Here is a 22,015-nt window from a genome sequence, read left to right as displayed (position 1 = left end):
GAATTGCCTGATGATGTGCTTTTACAGGCTGTCTGTAGGCTGCCTGCCTTTCGCAAATATACCACCTTTTGGGAGCAACACTATAAGTTGGTCTTTCGTTTGTACATTTCTCCTAAGAGGGTTTGTCTATCCAGATTGTGTGAGACTGCTACCTATCCTCACTGTCAAGCTCCGGAAGCGGGCTTGGGACATATGTTTTGGACATGCCCTAATGTTCAAGCTTTTTGGACTGCTGTTTTTGTTTTTGCGGAGAGCATTTGGAAAATTACCATTCGTCGCTCCCCTTTGCTCTTATTTGGAGTTATTCCTCACTATTTCCCTCGTACGAAGGGAGTTGCCGCTTTCCTCAAGTGAACTGTCCTCGTTGCCCTGAAATGCATTTTGTTGCAATGGCTTGAAGCCGATGCACCGGACTATTCCCTTTGGCGCTGTAGGATGATTACTCTCCTGATGTGGGAAAGGAGGGATATGAAGGACCTTTCTTCTCTCTCAGGCCGCATCTTTCAACGCACTTGGGAACCATTTTGGACAACCATGACTCCACTGGCTCGCAGCCGTTTGCTTAACTGTTGAATCTTTGTTTCTATTCCATTTTGTAGCACATGTCTATTTTTGAGTTTTTCATTGGTAATCTTATACTTGGAAGGAGGACCCGGGGGGATGGGGACTTTTGGGGGGGTTGGTTTGGGGGGGAAGTGGGGTTGTTTGGGGGTTGATTTGTGGGGCTTGGGTTTTGTAATTTGAAAATGTTGAGCTTGTTTGCACTATGATTGTTCTGTTGGTGCTTTTTGTTTGCTCAATAAAATACATTTGACTATAAAGACAGTAGATGTAAATTTGAAAAAAACTGATACATAACAATCATCACTTTACAAATTAAGAAATAAAAATAAAACAAATACTGAGAAATAAGAAAATACCATTTTATTGGACTAATCCCCGTAAGCTCGGTCCCCATCCCCACAAACCACCTGATTCCATCCACACAAGCCTTGAATTGTTTTATATTGAACTTATTATATTAAAGTATAAAAAGAAACAATATTCTGAACAATTGTCAATTTATAAATCAACGTCTTCTTCCCACTCTCTCTTCCCCATTTCCCTTCAGCGTCCTCAGACCACTCTCTCTCCACTTTCCTTCAGCGCACGCACATAAAAACAAGCAAGTAATTTTATATCATTTTCATTCTATTCATTCATAGAAATTAAAGTCTAAATGATACCAGTCATATAACAAAACATGATTTTACAAAAATAATTCCCTGCACAATCAAGCCTGCAAGGATTACTAGATGTCTTTCAGCAGCTCCCCTCCCTCCCTGGCTGGCCCGGAACGTCCTCTCCGACGTCAGAATTGACGTTGGGTGGTGAGAGTTGGTCAGCCCTGTGGGGAAGAAAAGCAGGGAGGGAGAACTCGGCGCCGTCTTGTTCCCAATGGCGGCAGTGGCAGCCTATTCCCCGGTGGGTGGCCAGTTGTGCACCCCCTTGGGGCATGCACCCGGGGCAGACCGCACCCCCCCCTGGCGGTACACCACTGCATTCACTCCAGTGCCATATTAATTCAATCACATCCTTCTCCTCTGTTGCTGATTTGAATCTGCTGTCTGTACGGTGTCCCATACGGTTCAAATCTGCGGTTTGATTCAGGGAGGCAGAGGATTGACTTTGCAGTGATTCTGCACAAATTCAGCATTGCACAGAACTACCCTGTAAGTTATATACGGTATATGCAACAGAGTAGAACAGTACTGAAATAGCATATTCTAAAGACAATGGAACCAGTTAGTTACCCTTTTAGAACTAGGAAGAGAAAAAAAGTAGACTGAGAGCCAGAGAACAAATCCAGCTTCTTCCACTGATGCTCCTTGTGATTTTGGACAAGTAGCTTTATCCTCCATTATCTCATGTACAAAACTTAGAGCTAGATTCACTGAAAGTTGCTACTGTGTACTAATTCATGTTATTTGCTTTAAGTCTAGATGCGTTAGGACCAATTTACTAATAATGTGCATTAACAGAGTTAGCACGCACTAAAAAGGTAGCACATAAGAATACCCTTACTGGGTCAATCCAATGGTCCATCGAGCCCAGTAGCCCGTTCTCACGGTGGCCAATCCAAGTCACTAGTACCTGGCCAAAACCCAAGGAGTAGCAATATTCCATGCAAGCAGTTGCACATCTTTAGACTGTAAACTGTCTGGGACAGCAAAAAAATAAATAAATAAATAAATAAATAACAAGCAATCACACACGTGCTGTGCTTGAATGTTACAATTAGCTGACATTTGGAAAGGCAGGTGGATCAAGCAAAATGATACATTATGGGATGGGGGTGGGGGCAGAGTTTGAATAACATGTGTAAAGGAACACCAGTTATTAAACTAGGTATTTTTCTGACACATATTGAGAAGATTTTTTCTGCAAAAACCTTAGCAATAATAAATACTTCTTTTTCAACTTTTCTTTACAAGTGTCACCATATTTCTGTTCTCACTCATATGGTGGTCCAAGGGCACAGAGTGTGAAGTCCCTCTATGTGAACTCCCCAGCCTAAATTGGAATCATCTGCTGTGAGAACAGTTTGGTGAGGAGGAATTTGGAAAGCTAATCTCTTGCACATATTGATGTGCGAAAGCGACTAAGATGGGAAGACCTTTGACACAAATATGCTTCTTTTTATCCTTGACATTAATAGGGAACACCAAGGATAGGTACAGTCACAGTACATAAACAAATCCCTATCCATAGTAATTACAATTCAAAAACATCTGTATATAGCGAGGAGAAAAGTACTTGAGAATATTTATAAACCACTTGATAAACTGTGAATATTATGACCCCGTCATATTTATTTTATTTTCCATAATTCATATACTGCCATTTTGAAGAAATAAGCCAGCAAGAATAAGCCAGATATAGGCAGTAGATAATTACAGCAGTAAAAATATTCAAGTAACAGAATGCATTATGACATGGCATTTTACTTACAACATTAATACAATAAATGTAAAAACATCTTAATAGACAGCATAGTGTCAAACTGAAGGCCCAATGCCCCTAGTGTTATCTTGTGGCCAGCTCCCTCCTCCTCACAGCCGTAGTGTGCACGGAGCCGCGTGTAGAGGCTCCTTGTGCGTCCCACACCTCATCCAGGAGCATTCCCTCTGACGTTGCGACGTCAGAAAGAAGGCTTCAGGTGCATGACGCACGAGGATCCGCTGCACACGGCTTTGTGCACACTATGGCTGTGAGGAGGAGGGAGCCGGCCACAAGATAACACTGGGGGCACTGGACCGCGGGGCCACATAAAACGGCTAGGTTGGAGCCAGCCAGAAGGTTAGACACCCGCTGGAGGGAGGCACAGCATGGAGGGAGGGAGACAAAGGTAGGGGGAATGATTTTATTTTCAAGTTAGTGTTTGAATTGTGTCAATTTTGAGCATTTTTAATCTGCTGTCCATCTTTTGCACTGCTCAGGAAGAAATACATTTGTTTCTTTTTCTCTGGGGGTTGTACTGCATGCAGAACCTTGAATCTTAGGGTGTTTTTAAAAAAAAAAATAGATTAGTACTTTTAATTTTTGGTCCCGTATTTGCATAGGGGTTATCTGTGTTCTGATAGGAATGAATATTGAGAAGCATACAGTGTGTTTTGTGTAGTTTAATTTTGTGGTTAACCATTACCATTATGTGTTAATAAGATTATATTGTGTGTGTACTGTATCTATGAAAAATGAATGGAAAAAAAATGGTGTTATAATTAGTATTATGGGGGTGGGTCTGAGGCAGAGATTGGGTGGGGTCTAGCCCCTGACTTAGCCTGTGTTTTGGATTTCGGTCCCTTAATATGATTGAGTTTGACACCGCTGGCATAGGGTGTAAAAAAAACCTGGAGAAACAGAGAGAGAGAGAGAGTTAACAGGAGTTTGAAAGAAATAAGGTGACTAATGTACGGGAAAATTGCAGGTGGAGTCAGAAAAGTTGCAGGAACATAATCTCAGCTAGAGCAGGAGTTGATACAAAACTACAGTATGTGCAACTGGTGTAAGTCCTTGTGTGTGTGAGACTAGCTAGTTAGTTGATTCAATCATTAAAGGCTTGGAAATTGAGCCAAGCTTTTCACCTGCTTCTTGTGTCAAGTAAAGCCTTTCTAGGAATATTGGTGCTACTCCAAAAAATGCTTGTTGGCAGGATTTCCTTTGGAGAGGGTATGGTTAGGGTTAAAAACAAAACCTCCCAATATATATATTTTTTAAAAGTATTTTCAAAACAAACTCAAACTTTTATCAGTAAAGAAGGTGTAGGCTGATCCATGGGTAAAGTGGGTCCCTGTTGAAGCTTCCACAAAATGCAGGCCAACATGTGATACCCCCACTTGCAATCGTTATTTGTGTTTTGTTCATGCAGCGGTGGGCATTGGGGATGGTTGGTGCTGAAGCCTGCATGGCATGAAAAATTGGTCATACCTCCATAATATCTGATGTTCAGATATAGCCCAGCACTGAATATCCAGGTCTAAATTAGTTTGTGTTAAAAAAAAAAAAAAAAAAAAAGCTGATACTGCCAATTCAATACTGATCAGATTTTTTTTTTAATAATAGTAGGCGTTTGTGACCTATGACGGAGTCATAATATCCCCACGGTTTATTAAGCAGTTTAATCTGAGATCTTTTTCCTCATTATTAAAGAGCCTGTATTAAAGTGCACGAACCAGTTAATTTGAGAATTAGTGCATACTGTTATTACGCGAGCATGGCAACTGATACTGTGCGGGAGAGGGGGGGCTCAGGGACCTGGGCCTCCTTAGCCGAAGACGCCTCCTTAGCCGAAGACGCCTCCTGCCTGATTCATGGGGTGTAAGTCCAGGTGGGGTGTATGTCATGGGGTGTAAGTCTTGGATCAAACTGTAGGCTTAAGCAATACATGGAGAATCCTATGAGGTCTTGGACTTCCCACACTTCAGGTTCACTTAGTAAGTAGTTGTACATCTTGGAGATATTCTTTCTCATCGTCTTCATCATTTCTCAGCCATTGCATTAAGAGCTTATGCCAAAGAGCTGTTCCCTAATCATCTTTCTTTTCTGTGGTACTTGTTTTGCATCCATCTGCAGATGCGGTATGATTAGCTAAAGATTCCTTGCAAGAGAGTGGGCACAGATGCATAATTCTTAGCTATCTCTTGTAGGACGCAACCTTACTGTTTCCTGTCCATCTCAGGGGCCCAGGTATGCTGTAGAAGCGATGTCTGGACTAGTCACAGGACATTTGCACGGACTTCATACTGATTTGTTCTGAAAAATACCCACCGGTTAAACCTGGGGGTATGAGGGAGCCACCAAGTCTTTTTTGTTATAATATGAACCATCTGGATATAATTGCAGTAGGTATTTAGAACATAAGAATAACCTTACTGGATCAGACCAATGATCTTCTAGCCCAGTATTCTGTCTTCATAAGGAGGCCAATCCAAGTCACAATTACTTGGCAAAATCCCAGATAGTAGCAGCATTCCATGCCACCTATCCAGGACAAGCAGTGGCTTCTCCCATGTCTGTCTCAATAGTAGACTATGGACTTTTCCTCCAGGAACTTGTCCAAACCTTTTTTAAACCCAGCTAAAAACTTTGATCTAAAAGGCTTACAAAGTGAATTTCTACATAAGGCAATGGAGAGTGAAATGATTTGTCTAAATGTCACAAGCATCATCAGTAGGAGAAGCAGAATTTGAACATCAGCTTCCCTTGATTCATTAACCTCTAGACCAGTGATTCCCAACCCTGTCCTGGAGGAACACCAGGCCAATCGGGTTTTCAGGCTAGCCCTAATGAATATGCATGAGAGAGATTTGCATATGATGGAAGTGATAGGCATGCAAATTTGCTTCATGCATATTCATTAGGGCTAGCCTGAAAACCCAATTGGCCTGGTGTTCCTCCAGGACAGGGTTGGGAATCACTGCCTAGACAATTCCTCCACATCAATTAATTTCAAATAGTGCAGATAGCTACTTCTGGCTTTCTTCTTCCAGACCTGACTCATGAATTTCCCCAGCCATCTCGATGGTTCCTCTATCAGTACAGGATTAAGTACAAGTTAAGTTGTAGAATCAGTTCTTTTTCAGTAATATGCCCAGATTCTCTAAAGTCACTGTGCATTTAACATGGCGCTAAACCATTGTTAAATGCATGTATTTTACCTCCTGATTATCAAAACACCTCACCGTGGTCTTTTCCATTCTTTCTAGCAGCCTCCAATTGTACTATGCAAATTTAGTATAACGAGGTCATTAATATTAAAATGAGCTCTCTGGGTGATTCTCAAAAAAGAATGCCCCTCCATTTACAAGGAATCAGGGCCGATATTTACCAGCAGGGTCTAAGCTGTCATAGCCTTATTTTCCTGTCAGTGCCTGAGTGCTGATTGGCTCAGGCACTGACGGGAAAATAAAATGATCCTGATTCCCTCCTTCCCATGCAAAGCCCTAAAACAAGCCTGGTGGCCTCTTGAGCAGGCGGTAGTTTTTGGCCAGCGCTAGGGTTAGCGCGTGATGAAAAGTTGCGCGCATTAACCCCACTAGCGCGGCTTAGTAAAAGGAGCCCTAAGCTTCATCCCTAATTCTCAAACTTACCCAGTTAAATATTGTGAATGATTATAAGAATGAGACATTATTAACTTTGAGATCTAGTTACGTCTTATTGTGACTGAATTTAATATACATATGTCTTCATTTATTATGTTCATGGTTGTGTTTAAAAAGTTTGGATTTCACCGTTTGTTTGAATTTTTTTTTTAAAAATTATATATATATATGTATTTGTCAGAAGTTATAATTATAAAACCATGTGTGTATAGCGTTGCAGGGTTATCTCAATAAATGGAAGTCAGTGAAAAATCAAGCTAGTACTTTGTTTTTGTTCTTCTGGATAATTTGTCAAAAAGTATGCACTTTCAGGAGACAGTGGAACCCTGAGCAGACTGTGGCTCAACTTTCAACTTTATTAAGTTTGCCTCAGATTCTTCTTTCCTCATTCAAGCTGAATGGAAGAAAAGTTTGGCAGCCTCCACGCTGTGAACTTGATTGATGCCCAGAAAATCTGAGGGACTTTTGTGTCCAGCTAGCTTGCCATGAGTGCATAATGTGTGAATACTCAAATAAGGTCAGCCCTTATCGCATGTAATCTAGGCCTGAAAGGAGATCAGCAGTGACAGTCATACCCCAGAAGTGAGAGCACAAATCATCCTTTGCCGACACTGCAGAACTTGGAGGCCACCCTCTCTCTTTTTATCCTTCTCTGCTCTAGGGAGAAAGAAAGGCTTCTGTAGTTCTGCCATATGGAAGTTGAAGGGAGACGTGCTCAGAATACTGGAAGAGGGAAGAGGATAAGATGGGGGTGGTATTATTTACTGGGAAGAGGGAAGGGGGCGGTGTAAGGTGACCTGAGGGTGGGGGGGGAAGGACAAGGATGTCTTATTGGAGGAAGGCGTGCAGGGTGGGAGAAAATGTAGGAGATGAAAGGTGGGGGGGTGTTTGATGAATTGTTTATTTGTAACCCAGTGATCATCTTTTCAAAGAGAGGCTGCAGCGAGCCCCTCTCCTATGGGTTGTCATTGACCACTGATGTGGAATGTGAAGAGTGGGAAGAAAGGCACTTAAATAATATTCTGAATGTGTTCTTTTAACAATAAAACACACCTAAAACTGATTTTCTGGCTTATCTGAAAAGTAAATTCCAAGAAAGGACCTCAGTCCTATGGGGTCCTCACACTTTTTCCTCCTTTACCATATTCATTTTCTGTGGGGGGGGGGGTCACATTCTAATACTTTTCTTATTCAGAATAGCATTACACAATAGCAGAGTAGCATTGGTAAATGTCTGTTTATACTATTAGAATAGGAATTTCTAGGAAGACACCATGTGGGTAAATAGCTTCTAGTAGGTCATCATACATAGTGCTTTTTAAATTTTTTCTAGTAAAAATGGTGCTGGTATTCAGATGATGGGTGATCACTGAGGGTACCTGCCTCACAATAGCCAGGCACTCTGCAATTATCCATAAAATCAATGAAAAGGTAGCACTGGATGTGCAGAACCTATATGAAAATTTAGGTTCTACACACCCAGTGCTACCTTTTCATAGGGGGATCGGATTTCATTCCACTGCAGCTCCTTGTGACCCTAGGTAAGTCACTTAACCTTCTCTTGCTCCTAACTTGGTTGTCACCCTTGACAGAGCACCCCTCTTCCCCAGGAGTGTCCACCCCTCCTCATACCTCCCCTCCCATCTATCAGTAAGGAGGTGCACTATGCTGTCACAGAGCTACAGTCTATAGGTGCACGACTGTCAATTCTGCTGGTCTTTTGCCCTGGAACAGGAAGTTGACATCAAAGGGGGCAGGGGACCCGCAGAGTCGGCAGCCGCGCACCTGTAGACTGCAGTGCCGTGATTACTCAATGCACCCCTGTTCTGCCTGTACTTGGGGTGTACTGCACCCACTGTCCCACCCTTGGTACACCACTGCTTGTACATAAATTGCCCCTGAGAGGGAATACTATTATGCCATCTGTTTTAGGGAGTGCACGAGGCCCATATTGCATGTCCTTGAAAGTACATCTTGCATTTATCTATCATGTACCTTTTACACAGTGCATGGGTAGTTCATTGAGTATGCATGATGAGGGTGGTGATTCTGAAACTGCATTTAGAGTATATAAGGAACACATTTTTAAGCACTGAAAATACAAATATAGAAAACTGGCTTATAATTTTCCAGGATTGTTAGTTTTTTTCAATATAAATGTTGAATACAAGAGACAGGATGATCCTACTGAAGCACTGGATAAATGACTGAGATCTGTTTGTAGCATTGCATTATATCACATGCCTCTAGAATAAATTATTCAAGGACAAGCATGAAGCATATTCTCACATATGGGCGATACCATCCATGGAACCCGGCATGGACAGTCAAAAAGTATACTGTCACTTTAAATCTTTAAGACAGCCAGTACCGCATGCGTGCTGGTACATTCTTGCCTGACGTCGGCTCACAAGGACCATCAGTTCTCAGTATTCTATGGAGCTCAGAAGCTGTTCTTTAGAGTTTCTCTAAGTGTGTCAAACATGTATATTTTTGCCTTCCTGTTTCTTTTGGCCCTTATTTTTGTCATATTTTTCCATTTTATTTCTTTTTCTTCCATTTAGCTTAAATATTTTGTGAGTTTTTTTGTAACAAACTTTTATTTTGGGCCTTTGGGGTTTCTTTAGTCTGTTTTCAGGATGGGAGTATCTAGGTTTTTCTGGCTTACCATCTACTCGGTGCCATAGGACCATTTCAGGTACAGACCCACAGAACTGGTGTGTCCAGTGCCTGGGTCCTGAACACCGAGACATTCCTGCATGCTCTGCTTTCAATTGCAGAAGAGGTTGCTTAAAGCCAAGAGTTGCAGTACGAAAAACTTTTCTAGTCAACTTTGTGTATATCAAGAATAGCTAGAGACTCTGATGTTGGCGTTCAACAGCCAACAACTGCAGTATCGACACAGCCAACAACTCCAACAGCCATCAACAGCCAGCCAAATCCAACATTCCAACAACAGCCAATAACTTCAACAGACAACTCCAGTATCGACAGGTACTGATGGCATTGACAACCTATTCCACCTCTGTTTCATCAGTGCTACCTTCCTTAGGGGAACCTTGTAAGAAATATAAGAAGCATAAATACATTCCCCCCACACCCCCCATGCATGCTTCAGCATCGTCTTGGGAATCTTCGCCTTTGATGCACTGACACCAGAATACCATTACTGAAATTGATGTCTTCTCTGAGGTATGCCTTGACATAGAGGACACCAACGCCTCGACACCCAACATGGTACCTGTGCCATCTCTGCAAGATCAACTAAGACAGCTGTTGCAGAAGGAGCTGGCTGGGATACTGCAGATGCACATAGTGCAGATACCTGTTCCAATGCATCCAGTCTCAGCCCGGTCCAATCAATACCCAGTGACTCCATCAAGGGACTATTCTTGGGCACCAGACCATTGAAGATTCTGATTGAGGAGACCTGCTTCTTCTTCCAGGAAGCACAGTTCTTCATCCCATTCTCGACACTCCTCTGGACAGTCACATTGATGTTCTCTTCAACACTCGCTTTAATGATCATCCTTAACGTTCACTTCACATTCTCAATCACTAAAGTCTGATATCGAAGATTATGATTCTGATTTTTCTCATCATTCTTCTTCTGACCATCCAGACTTATCTGCAGAATAGTCTTATGGCATACCTTCAGATCCACCTCCTCATAGAATGACCCCATCAGAAATTCTGTCCTTCACTAAATTTATCAGTCAAATGGGGCAAGCACTTCTCATAAATATGGAATCAGAAACAGAACCAAGATCCTAAGGACTGTATAAAGGTACCTCTCTACAATGTAATGAAAGAGACTTTATTTAAAAACTGGGAAGCACCACTATCTGTCCCAGTAACTTCACGCAAGCTAGATACCTTTTATAGGATCCAATTTTGTCCAGGGTTTGACAGGCTGCAATTGCAATACCAGTCAGTCGTGGAGTCTGTTTAAAAAAAAAAAAAAAAAAAAAGCAAACAGTTCTAGAACTTATGCAAGCATTCCACCAGGAAGAGTGGATAGAACTCTTGATAAGTTTGGACGTAGAGTGTTCCAGGTTCTATGCTAACCAGCAGAATACTGAACTACAATTTTTATATGACATTTTACATGAAATCTCTCGTACAGGAAATGCTTCTTTATGAGCACTACACACCGTCAGAACATCTAAACTCCTATCAACATCTCTTAAAAGACCTGCTAGAGTCAAGAAAATACATGGTGCATTCCACTTTTGACGCACACTTAAGTACAAATTCTGCATCTGTAACTACATCTTGACTTGTCGCTCTAGAATACTAATGTATGTCCACAGTTATGCACCTAACTTGAGGCACATGCACTTAAACATTAGTGGCTGATAGAATTCTGTAACCCATGCGTAAGTGGAGCACATGAGCTCATACATTTTACATGGTCATTACATGGTCACTCACAAGAATGTTGACCCTACCTTTCAAACAAAATTCAAACCCTACTTTCAAACAAAATTAAACTACTAAAAAATTACCCCAACCCCCTCCCTTTTACAAACCGCGCAAGCTGGTGCACTGAATGCTCTGTGCTGTTCCGATGCTCAAAGGAACTTTGACCATCGGAGCAGCGCAGAGAATTCAGCATGCTGGCCAGTGCTAAAAACCTCTTGTATGGTTTTGTAAAAGGGGGTGTGTGGTTAAACTAAATCAATTACTGTTTGTGCGATGATTTTTTGTGCTATATACAGAAATGCATTGCTAATACTGGGATCAAAAATTGTTGGTTTTTAGAACTTGTTGCTCGTACACACAAAAAATTTGCACACTCCTGGCCACTCCTTAGAGGGAGTATTGCCCCTGATCTGCCCATGCCCCTCCCAGGTCGGCATCCCCTTGCAGTTGCATGTTATGGATTTTGCACTCATAATTTGTAAAATCCCAACTAAGGACAATTACACACATATCTGCTAGTTAGTATCATTTAGTACTAATTATAGACTATAATTGGTTATTTAAGAATTAGCTACTAATTGGTGTAGTTATATCGGAAACCTGCACTAGTCTATAACTTGCACTTTCAACTTTGCACACTAAGCCTAAAATTGTGTGTGCAAGATTATAGAATTGGGGGAGGGTGGGGGAGTAACTTGCTACTTCAGTGCATGCAATAAATGGTTTTGCATGTACCTGTATTTTTTGCTCCATAAGACGCACCTGACCATAAGACACATCCTAGATTTAGAGGAGGAAAACAAGCAAAAAACCATTCTGAACCAAATTCTCCCTGCCAGGCTCTGCACCCAACCCCCCACTCCTTGCCAAGCTCTGCACCCTGTCCCCCCTACCTGCCAGGCTCTGTCCCCTGTCCCCCCCCCCCGATGGTCTAGTGGTAGGCTGGGACAGGGTACAGGGCAGGAAGGGACAGGCCAGGCCTAGTGGTTGGCAGGCAGGTAGGGACAGAGCAAGCAGGCAGGCCTCCCCCCAAGGCAGGCAAGCAGGCAGCCCCCCCCCCCTCCAGTCAGGCAGGCAAGCCTCCCCCCTCCAAACCTTCCCGCAGGCCCGGCCTCTCCCTCCTCCCTCCCTATTTTTAATTCTGCAAGGCAGACAGGCAGGCCCCGGCCCCTCCTCCCCCATTACCTTTTTAAAATTCTGGTGCCTTCCCTCATTGGACGTGGCTTCCTGCCTGGCCCCTGCCGGTTCCCACGAGCACTGACGGCTGCCTCAGAATCCTCTTCTTTTCCTTTGCGGCAGAACAGCACACAAGGCTACCCATCTGGGACCAGGCGGGCAGCCGTGTGTGCCGCTCTGCCACAAGGGAAAAGAAGAGGATTTGGAGGCAGCCGTCAGTGCTCGCGGGAACCAACAGGGACCAGGCAGGCAGCCGCGTCCAGTGTGAGACGGCACTAGAATTTTAAAAAGGTAACGGGTGGGGGTATTTGCTTCATAAGACGCACCCTTATTTAATCTGTGCGTCTTATGGAGCAAAAAATATGGTAATTTTGGAAAAAAATGGCTTTAAGGAGGTAATTTTATAAAGCTGTTTGTGCTCATAAAGCCTATTTTACATATATTTAAAAAAACCTGCTCAGCTGCATATAAACAGAAAAAGTACACACAAGTATGTGCTTATTTTTACATAATCTGTTCCTTGGTGTTTGGGGCAGCTAAGTTCCAATGTTCTTGTATATTTTAAATATATGGGTACACGTATACATTTACACCTTTGGAGCAGGGGTAAATTTGTGTGGTTAGGACTGGATTTTATTTTATAAAGATACACATAAGCTTCTATGTTACCTTGATAAAATAGGCTTGAAAAAGATGCTTTTTTGTTTTTTGTTTTTTTTTACTTCTTACATACAGTAGGTATACTGTTAAAAAAAATCAAGCTCTGCATGTCCATTTCAACAGAGCTGTGAAAAATTAAGTACTGTTCTTTTAAATAGCTTGTCTTTAATTTTTATGAAGCTGCATGTTAATAAAGTATGGCCAAACCCATACTGCAGCCTACAGAAATGATAAGTAGTAGTGGAATAGATGTTGAATGAAGGTGAGTTTTTAATTTAACGGTTAAATGCACATCTAAAAATAGATTTCAAGCATTTGCTAATGGTGTGGTAACTGTGTTGGTCCACTTTTAAAGGTAATAAACAGAAATAAAACAAAGAAAATATTAATTTTTTGGACTGGTATCTTTTGTTTTTATTTCTATTTATTAGCATACGGTAGCAAATTGAAATTGGCCTTTGGAAGACGTTACCTGGTTTGGTGAAAAGATAAATGTTTTGCTAAGCAGAGAAGCAAATCCCCGAAGATCGCAGTGCTCTCCCTTAAACTTCATGAGAACTTTTTTATAAATATGTGGCTGGCACACAATCAAAGGAAAGAAGGGGTTAAACTTAGTTCTTGTCAGGCGAAAAAGTTCCCAAGAGTACACAAATCCTTCTGTTGGGCAGTCAGTGCAGAATCCAGTCCGGCTGGGGATCCTGGCTGGCCCTTTGTTGTCCTCCCCACGAGATGATCACTTGAGGTCTATGTGATGACAGAAGCAGTTTGTAACAGGCTTGCCTTTTGCATTCTCCTCTCAGGCTTTCTGGCAGACCAGTGCAAGGACCTGACAGAGCTGGAGCAAGGCCTTTTGGCGGAACAAGGGAAAAAAAAGAGGAGACTGGAGATTAAGGCGAGGTTTAATCGGGAGCCCTATCCTGTCTCCCAGTGATGGTCTGGCTGGAAGAATCAAACTGGCAGATTCACATTTGCTTCTTGTTGCTGCTTTCCTTGCACACCACGGGTAAGGAGATGAAATGTTAAGTTTTGCCGCTGTGACAGCAGCTACCAGCTCAGAAGGACAAGAGATGGGAGAGTTTAGAAATCCATAGGAAAAAAGGCAACTTCTAGTTAACGGAACTGCCTAGGCAAATTGTTTTAGCAGGTATGATCAGATTGCATTGTTTTTTTGGGAAAGTTTTTGGTGGTAGTGGGGACGGGGGGAGGAAGTAGAAAAGTGTACAAAACATGGCTAGATAACTGTTTTCTAAACTGCAGGGTTCTTTTTTTGTGTGTTTATATACTGACTTGCAAACTTACAGGACTTGTTTAGGAAAGGTGTCCCCCCCCCCCCCTTTTTTATGTTCTCATAAAAGTTGCAGTATTATGCGTTTTGATAAATTTTACCTGCCAGCCTTTCATGCATCTAAAATAGAAATCATTTTAGTACATATTTTTCAGTGTTTTAAAAATGCTTTTAATCTGTTAGAATTGTAAAAATTCTACTGTACCATCATTGATGCTATGGCATATATGAATGAGTGTATGTATGCATGCGTATGTGTGTGTGTATTATAGATAGATAGATAGGAAAGAAATGATTGCGAACAGTATTTACAGATTAGAAATCTTACTGTTTCCTTTAAGCAGCACACAGCAGCGGTGCACTGATTGTCGCACTTCATGACAGCAATGAGTCACATTAGTAAGGAAGATGTTATGTGGTTTTACCTCCAAGCCTTGCAAATTAGGGAGGAGTGTATTTTAAAGCTAACCTTATAACTAAGGGGTAAGGAAGTGATTTTTATTGTTATTTATAAAAAAAAAAAAAGCATTCCAGTCCACTGGGCTGAAATGGTGTGCAGAGGTGAATTGCTTTAAGATAATAAAGGGCTAAAGTTATTTTGCATGTACTTCCACATTCTAATCTAAACTGGGATTTATGAGTCATAAATAGGTTTAAGGTAACTTATAGTATAATTTAAAGAGAGACTATTTGGTACAGTGCTATGGGAGGTACATTTCGAAACAGTTTGAGAGAAGGTACTATACAAGAAAAGATAGATTAGAACTGTTTAAGGCACACATGTCAAACACAAGGCCCGGAATCCGGCCCGCCTGGCCGTTTTATGTGGCCCGCGGTGACTGTACCACATCTAAGCGCCTGACTGTGCAGCTTCAGTCCCAGTGGCGCTCCAAGCTCCTCACCATGCTGCCTCAGTATCCATTTGCAGGCAGAAGGACCCAGTCCCAATGTAAAAGCTAGGCTGGATCAGGGCGCTCCACATAAGTGCCTGAGGGTGAGGAAGGATCTATACGTCTACTAAGATACGTATCTTAATACAAGATTTGGCCCGCGACTTAGTCTGTGTTTTAGATTTCGGCCCCTTATGTGATTGAGTTTGACACCCCTGGTTTAAGGAGAGGTTCTCTAAGGTTGGAATTGGAGAAGTTGGAAGTAAACTTAGAAACATGATGGCAGATAAAGGCCAAATGGCCCATCTAGTCTACCCATTCACAGTATCTATTATTTCCTCCTCTTCCTAAGAGATCCCACATGCCTATCCCATGCCTTCTTGAATTCAGACACAGTCTCTGTCTCCACCACCTCTTCCAGGACACTGTTCCACATATCTACCACTCTGTAAAAAAAAGTATTTCCTTTGATTACTCCTGAGCCTATCACCTCTTAACTTCATCCTATGCCCTCTCATTGCAGAGCTTCCTTTTAAATGAAAGAGACTCAACTCATGCACATTTACGCCATGTAGGCATTTAAACATCTCTCAAGAATCCAAATCGCAATAACAAAGTATAAATACAATCAGAAAAAAATTGTTATTAGCCTAGTGGTGGGGATACCTCATGAAAATAAATTTATAATAGGTGGAAAAAAAGCTTCAACTTATCAACAATATACGGACGAAAACCCAATGAGTTTTTAAGCCAGTCCTGCTCTGTATCATAGGCAAAAATCTCCACACGTTTCAAAATGTAATTTGGTCCCATTTTGAAAAATTACATTTTGAAACGTGTGGAGTTTTTGCCTATGATACAGAGCAGGACTGACTTAAAAACTCATTGGGTTGCCGCTTTTTCTCATTGGGTTGAGTCTTTTTCTCCACCTATTATAAATGTATTTTCATGGGGTATCCCCACCACTAGGATAATAATTTTTTACTGATTGTATTTAAACATCTCTATCATATCTCCTCTCTACCGCCTTGCCTCCAAAGAATGTCTGTCCCCATATGCCTTATGATGAAGACCACGTACCATTTTAGTAGCCTTCTTCTAGACCAGCGGCCTCAAACACTTGGCCCTCGAGCTGCATGCGGCCCCCTGGGTGCTATTATGGGGTCCGCGGTCTTGTATCTGATCTTGCACACTGGGCAGGAAGAGAGGCTCTGGCGTTGGCATCAGCTGACTTGCAACTTACTGTTGCCGTCACATATGCCAGGACTCCTGCCTTCACCTATCCGGCAGATACGCAAAGGCAGGAGTCCTGGCATATGTGACGGCTGCAGGAAGTTGCAAGTCAGCTGATGCTGACACCAGAGCCTCTCTTTCTGCCCAGTGTGTGAGATCATGTACAAAACCGCAGCTGCAAAATACAGGTATTGCTGGACAGGGGAGGAGGGGAGGAAGGATGGGAGAAGGGGTACTGCTGGACAAGGGGGGAAGGAGATGGGGGTACTGCTGGACAAGGAGCAGGGAAGGGAGAAGGGGTACTACTGGACAAGGGGAGCGGGGAAGGGAGAAGGGGTACTGCTAGACAGGGGGAGCAGGGAAGGGAAAAGGGGTACTGCTGGACAAGGGGAGCAGGGAAGGGAGAAGGGATTTTGCTGGCCAAGGGGGAGGTAAAAGGAAGGGAGAAGAGGTACTGCTGGACCTGGCAGAAAGGGAGAGAAAGGAAAGGTGCTACATACTGAAGGGGAGGGTGAGATGGTGCATGGGGAGAGAGCATGTTGGTTGGGGGTGGGAAGGAGAGATGCCACTGAGGGAAGAGGCAAGGACAGAGAGAGAAAGCGTGCAGGAGGCAGAAAGTGTTGAACTCATAGAGAGGGCAAGATGGATGTGGAGGACAGAAAGGAGGGAAGGAGAAATGTTACATTGGGGAAGGGGGAGAGGGCAGAGAGTGAAAAGCTGGACTCATGGAGGGAAAAAGAGAGATGTTGTTTGGTTGAAGGAAGGAGGACCAGAGGAGAAGCATGCAGGAGGAAGAGAGAAAAAAATGTTAAACTGGTGGAAAGGAGGGAGAAATGTTGGACTGGGAGGGGGGTCAGAAAGGAGGAAGGGAAGGGAGATGGACTGTAGGGGACAGAAAGGAGGAAGGGAAATGTTACATTGGGGGGGAGAACGGAAGGAGAAATGACAGACCATGGAAATAGGGAGGGAAGGAGAGAGAGATAGGAAGGGAAAGTAAGACATGGAAACGTAGATTTTGAGAAGAAAGCAGAAAAATGGAAAAATTGAATATTAAGTTAATGCCAAAGTTGGATGCAAGGCAGAAAATGAAGATGGAGTGAAAAACAGTCAATGGACAAGAAGACCCTGGAAACATAGTTAAAAGCACAGAAAAGTAAAGTCACCAGACAACAAAGGTAAAGAAAATGATTTTATTTTCAATATAGTGATTGAATTGTGTCAGTTCTGAGAAAGGAAAGATGTTAAACAATTTTGCATGAGGTAAAACTCTTTATAGTTTATAAATCTTTCCTTTAATGGTTAAAGGAAAGATTTATAAACTATAAAGAGTTTTACCTCATGCAAAATTGTCATTTCTTTAATAAAACATTTAACTATTTTTTTTTTCTGCAGCCCTCCAAGTACTTACAAATCCAAATGTGGCCCTGCAAAGGGTTTGAGTTTGAGACTGCTCTAGACCAACTCCATCCTTTATATATATTTTTTAAGGTGTGGTCTCCAGAATTGTACATAATATTCTAAATGAAGTCTCACCAGAGTCTTTTATAATACCTCCTTTTTCCTACTGGCCATACCTCTTCCTACACACCTTAGCATCTGTCTAGCTTTTGCCATCACGCTGTTTGGCCAAACAGCCAAACACTGTTTGGCCACTTTAAGATCATCAGATACACTCACACCCAAGTCCCGCTCTTCTGTCATGCACATAAGTTCTTCGCCCCCTAAAGTGTATCATTCCCTTAGGTTTTTGCAGCCCGAATGCACCTTGCATTTTTAAGCATTAAATTATAGCTGCCAAATTTCTGAACATTCTTCAAGCTTCGCTAGGTCTTTCTTCATGTTATTCACACCATCTGGGGTGTCTACTCTATTGCAGATTTTGGTATCATCTGCAAAGAGGCAAATCTTACCTGACAGCCCTTCAGCAATATCTCTTATAAAAATGTTAAAAAGAACAGGCCCGAGAACAGAACCTTGAGGCACACCACTGTTAACATCCCTTTCCTCAGAGCGATCTCCATTGACCACTACCTTCTGTCATCTTCCACTCAACCAGTTTCTGACCCAGCGTGCCACTTTGGGGCCCACCTCAGGGAACTCACTTTATTTATTAGACATCTGTGTGGAACACTGTCAAAGGCTTTGCTATAATCTAAATACACTACATCTAGCGCATTCCCTCTATCCAGTTCTCTGGTCATCCAGTGATATAGGGGTTGCAGGGTGTTTTGTAGGCTTGAGGGTCAATTTCATGTGGTGGATATGTTGTTGAAGAGAAGTCTTTAGTTTCTTTTGGAACATGAGGTAGTGTGGTTCAGATCTGATGCTAGTTGAGAGGTTATTCCATATCTTTGTGCTGATACGTGTAAACATAGTGTTAGAAAATGCATATGTATCTGAGGCCTTTTGTTGAGGGGTAGCTTATCTGAAGCTAAGATTTGTGGATGAGGAATAAGTTTGAGTGGTATGGCTGATGTGACCATTTATTTTTTTCATCAAAATGGGACATCTATTAATTGTCAGTCCCGCCCCCAATCCCACCTTAGCCCCACCCCCAATCCTGCCACCAATTTCTTCCTTTCATTTTTCATGTACATATAATATCTTATTAATTCATAATGGTAACCATAAAATTAAAAAAACACAAAGCACACTATACGCAGAGAAAATGTTAATTATCATTTATATTTGGGGGGGTTTCAAAGATGTACTTTAGTTAGATTGTGAGCCTTCGGGACAGTAAGGGAATTTTTCAAGTACCTTTCTTATTTCTAATCTTAATGTATATTTTCTGTAAACCGCTTAGAACCTAACGGATGTAGCGGTATATAAGAAATAAATTACATTACATTACATTACATTATATGTCAAGGCAGATGACTTTAAAATATGCAATGTCACCTCAGTAACTATAGAAAAATAGACAAATATAGTGCAAAATATAGACAGCAGATATAAATTCTCAAAACTGACACATTTTGATCACTAAATTGAAAATAAAATCATTTTTTCTACCTTTGCTGTCTGGTGATTTCATGAGTCTCTGGTTGGGTTTCCTTCTGACTGTGCATCCTTTCTTTCATTTATTTATTTCTTACTGCACTCAGGCCCAACAATTGTCCTTTTCTATTCCCTCCCTCCTTCCTTCCTATGTCCTTAGTGCCCCCAGTGCCTCCTTCCTATATCCTTAGTGCCCCTTCCTGTGTCCTTAGTGCCTCAGTGCCTCCTTCCTATGTCCTTAGTGCCCCTTCCTATGTCCTTAGTGCCCCCAGTGCCTCATTCCTATGTCCTTAGTACACCTTCCTATATCCTTAGTGCTCTCGGTGTCTCCTTCCTATGTCCTTAGTGCCCCTTCCCATGTCCTTAGTGCCCCCAGTGCCTCTTTCCTATGTCCTTAGTGCCCCTTCTTATGTCCTTAGTGCCCCCAGTGCCTCCTTCCCATGTCCTTAGTTCCCCTTCCTATGTCCTTAGTGCCCTCAGTGCCTCCTTCCCATCTCAGTGCCCATTCCTATGTCCTTAGTACCCCTTCCTATATCCTTAGTGCCCTCAGTGCCTCCTTCCCATGTCCTTAGTGTCCCCAGTGCCTCCTTCCTATGTTCTTAGTGCCCCTTCCTATGTCCTTAATGCCCTCAGATCCAGTGTCAGTTCTCCTTTGTATCTTTGTTCCATGTCTCCCTCTCTCTGCCTCCTGTGTTATGATCTTGCCTCTCTCTGCTCTTCTTCAGGGTCTCTCCCCCTCTGTCTGCATCTCCCATAGTCCTGCAACTGCCTCCTGTCTTTCCCCTTTCATCCAGGCCTTTCTCTCTCTAGTCTTTCTTCTGCTTACAACCCCCCCTGTTTCTCTGCCTCTTTCTTTACTTCCTCCCTCCCTCCTTCCTATGTCCCCCTCACTGCCTTCAAGCCTTTGTCTTACCCCCTCCCTCGAAGCCAGCCTGCCTCCCTCCCTCCCTGCCGTGCCAAAGCCAGTCTAGCTGTCTGCCTCCCTCTCTCCAGTATCGAAGCCTGGCTTACCGACGATTCAACTCCCTCCCCAGTCCACCGCTGCTTGCCGAAAAGGAAGGTCCCGGCGCCGGCCCACAAGCCTTCTTCCCGACGTCAATTCTGACATCAGAGAGGAAGTTCCTGGTCAGCCAATTGCTGCCTGGCTGGCCTGGAACTTCCTCTCCGACGTTAGAATTGACGTCGAGATGAAGGCTTGTGTGCTGGTGCCTGGACCTTCCTTTTTGGCAAGCAGCAGCGGTGGACCGGGGGGGGGGGGTTGAATCAGCGGTAGGCCAGTCTTCGGGCGCTGGAGGGAAGGAGGCTGGCTTTGGCATGGCAGTGAGGGAGGGGAAGTGATCGCCTGTCCCCCTTGTCCCTGCGCATAGCTTCAGGACACTGTCTCTGAAAACGGGACATTTTGGCATCCCGAAGCTGTGTATGGGGACAGTGGGACATGGGATCTAAAAACGGGACAGTCCCATTCAAAATGGAGCGTATGGTCACTTTAGGTATGGCCGAGTTTCCCTATAGAATGTGGAAGATTATACAGGAGATTTTGAAGTTTATTCGAGTAATGACAAGTAGCCAATATAACTATTTTGAGGTAGGTGGAGATTGTGTCATTTTTTTAGCTTAAAAATAAGTCTAAATGCTGTGTTTTGGATTAGTTGTATTTTGCAGGTTAATATTGTATTGATGCCTGCATAGAGGGAGTTGGCAATAAACAAGCTGTGACAAAATTAGCATTTGCACAAGTTTGGCAAAGTGTCGTTCATGGAAGCAGGGTCTTATGAGTCTCAGCTGTCTCATGGAAAAGAAGATTTTTTAAAATAGAGATTCCAGATTTGTGGTTCAAGGGATAGTGTGGAACCCGGTATAACAGCCGGTATTTTGGAGGATTCTTCTATGTCTAATTTAGCTCCGGATGGTAGGACAATTTACTGCAGGACTTCAGGGCCCCCCTATGAAAATGTTCCTACTTTGGTTGGTGGGAGGAAGGGTTTTCAGGGCAGTCACTAAACTAAAGAGGGTTGGAATCCCCAGCCCAGTGGATGGTTTTTAGGAAGGGCTGGCCCAAGTGGGCAGGCCAGAACATGATAAAAGGGATGGTGTTTGTGGTTGCTCACCCCTGCTAAGACCCTAGTACTGAGAGGGAAGTCCTGGGAGTCAAGATGAGAGGTTTGCTGTGCATGGTGTCTAAAGCCCCTGCCCCAAGGCAGAGTGTACCTGTGACAGTGTTTCCGGCTTGGGAGTGAAAAGAGTATCTGGGGGAAAGACACCCTAGGCAGAAGTGAGAGTGTCTCACTTCTGGCAGGGCATTCATTGTGTCAGTAGAAATCCCCTGTTCCAGGATGAGGCATAAACCTTGAGGACTCTAGATTGTAAGGGAATGGGATGGAAATTACCATATGTTGTTTCCTGACACTGAAGTGAACTATACCGAAATTGGATTTATGTGTGGGGTTTTTTTTCATTGAACTTTAATTTTGAGGGGAAGAGTTTGGAGATAAACTGCTCACCTGGATATTTTGAACTGTACCCATTATGAACTGTCATTACTGAGTTCCTGTTTGGTAAAGCAAGTTGAAGTTAACCACTGCAACAGGTGACTGTGCCCAGGAAAGAGCAGGGCATGGGAGTAATCATTGATAAAGACCTTACTTTCCACGACCATATCAGCTCAGTGGTAAAAACATGTTTTTACAAGCTTTGCCTCATTCGTT

At 42.9% G+C, this 22,015-nt stretch overlaps 1 protein-coding gene across 4 annotated transcripts in view; it reads left to right on the top strand.

The window, feature by feature from the left end:
- Window positions 1-22,015, top strand: part of BMPR1B (bone morphogenetic protein receptor type 1B) — a 586,865-nt gene that overhangs the window by 351,742 nt on the left and 213,108 nt on the right. For all 4 annotated transcript variants that reach the window (XM_033957895.1, XM_033957911.1, XM_033957903.1 and 1 more), the window contains one exon: window positions 13,703-13,905. In XM_033957895.1, the coding sequence (XP_033813786.1) occupies window positions 13,833-13,905 (73 nt within the window). In that variant the 5' untranslated portion in view covers window positions 13,703-13,832. The remainder of the gene's footprint in view (window positions 1-13,702; window positions 13,906-22,015) is intronic.

The sequence above is a fragment of the Geotrypetes seraphini genome, chromosome 1, assembly GCF_902459505.1.
Source record: "Geotrypetes seraphini chromosome 1, aGeoSer1.1, whole genome shotgun sequence".
Lineage (NCBI taxonomy): Eukaryota > Metazoa > Chordata > Amphibia > Gymnophiona > Dermophiidae > Geotrypetes > Geotrypetes seraphini.
This window is presented reverse-complemented; position numbering and strand designations above follow the sequence as displayed.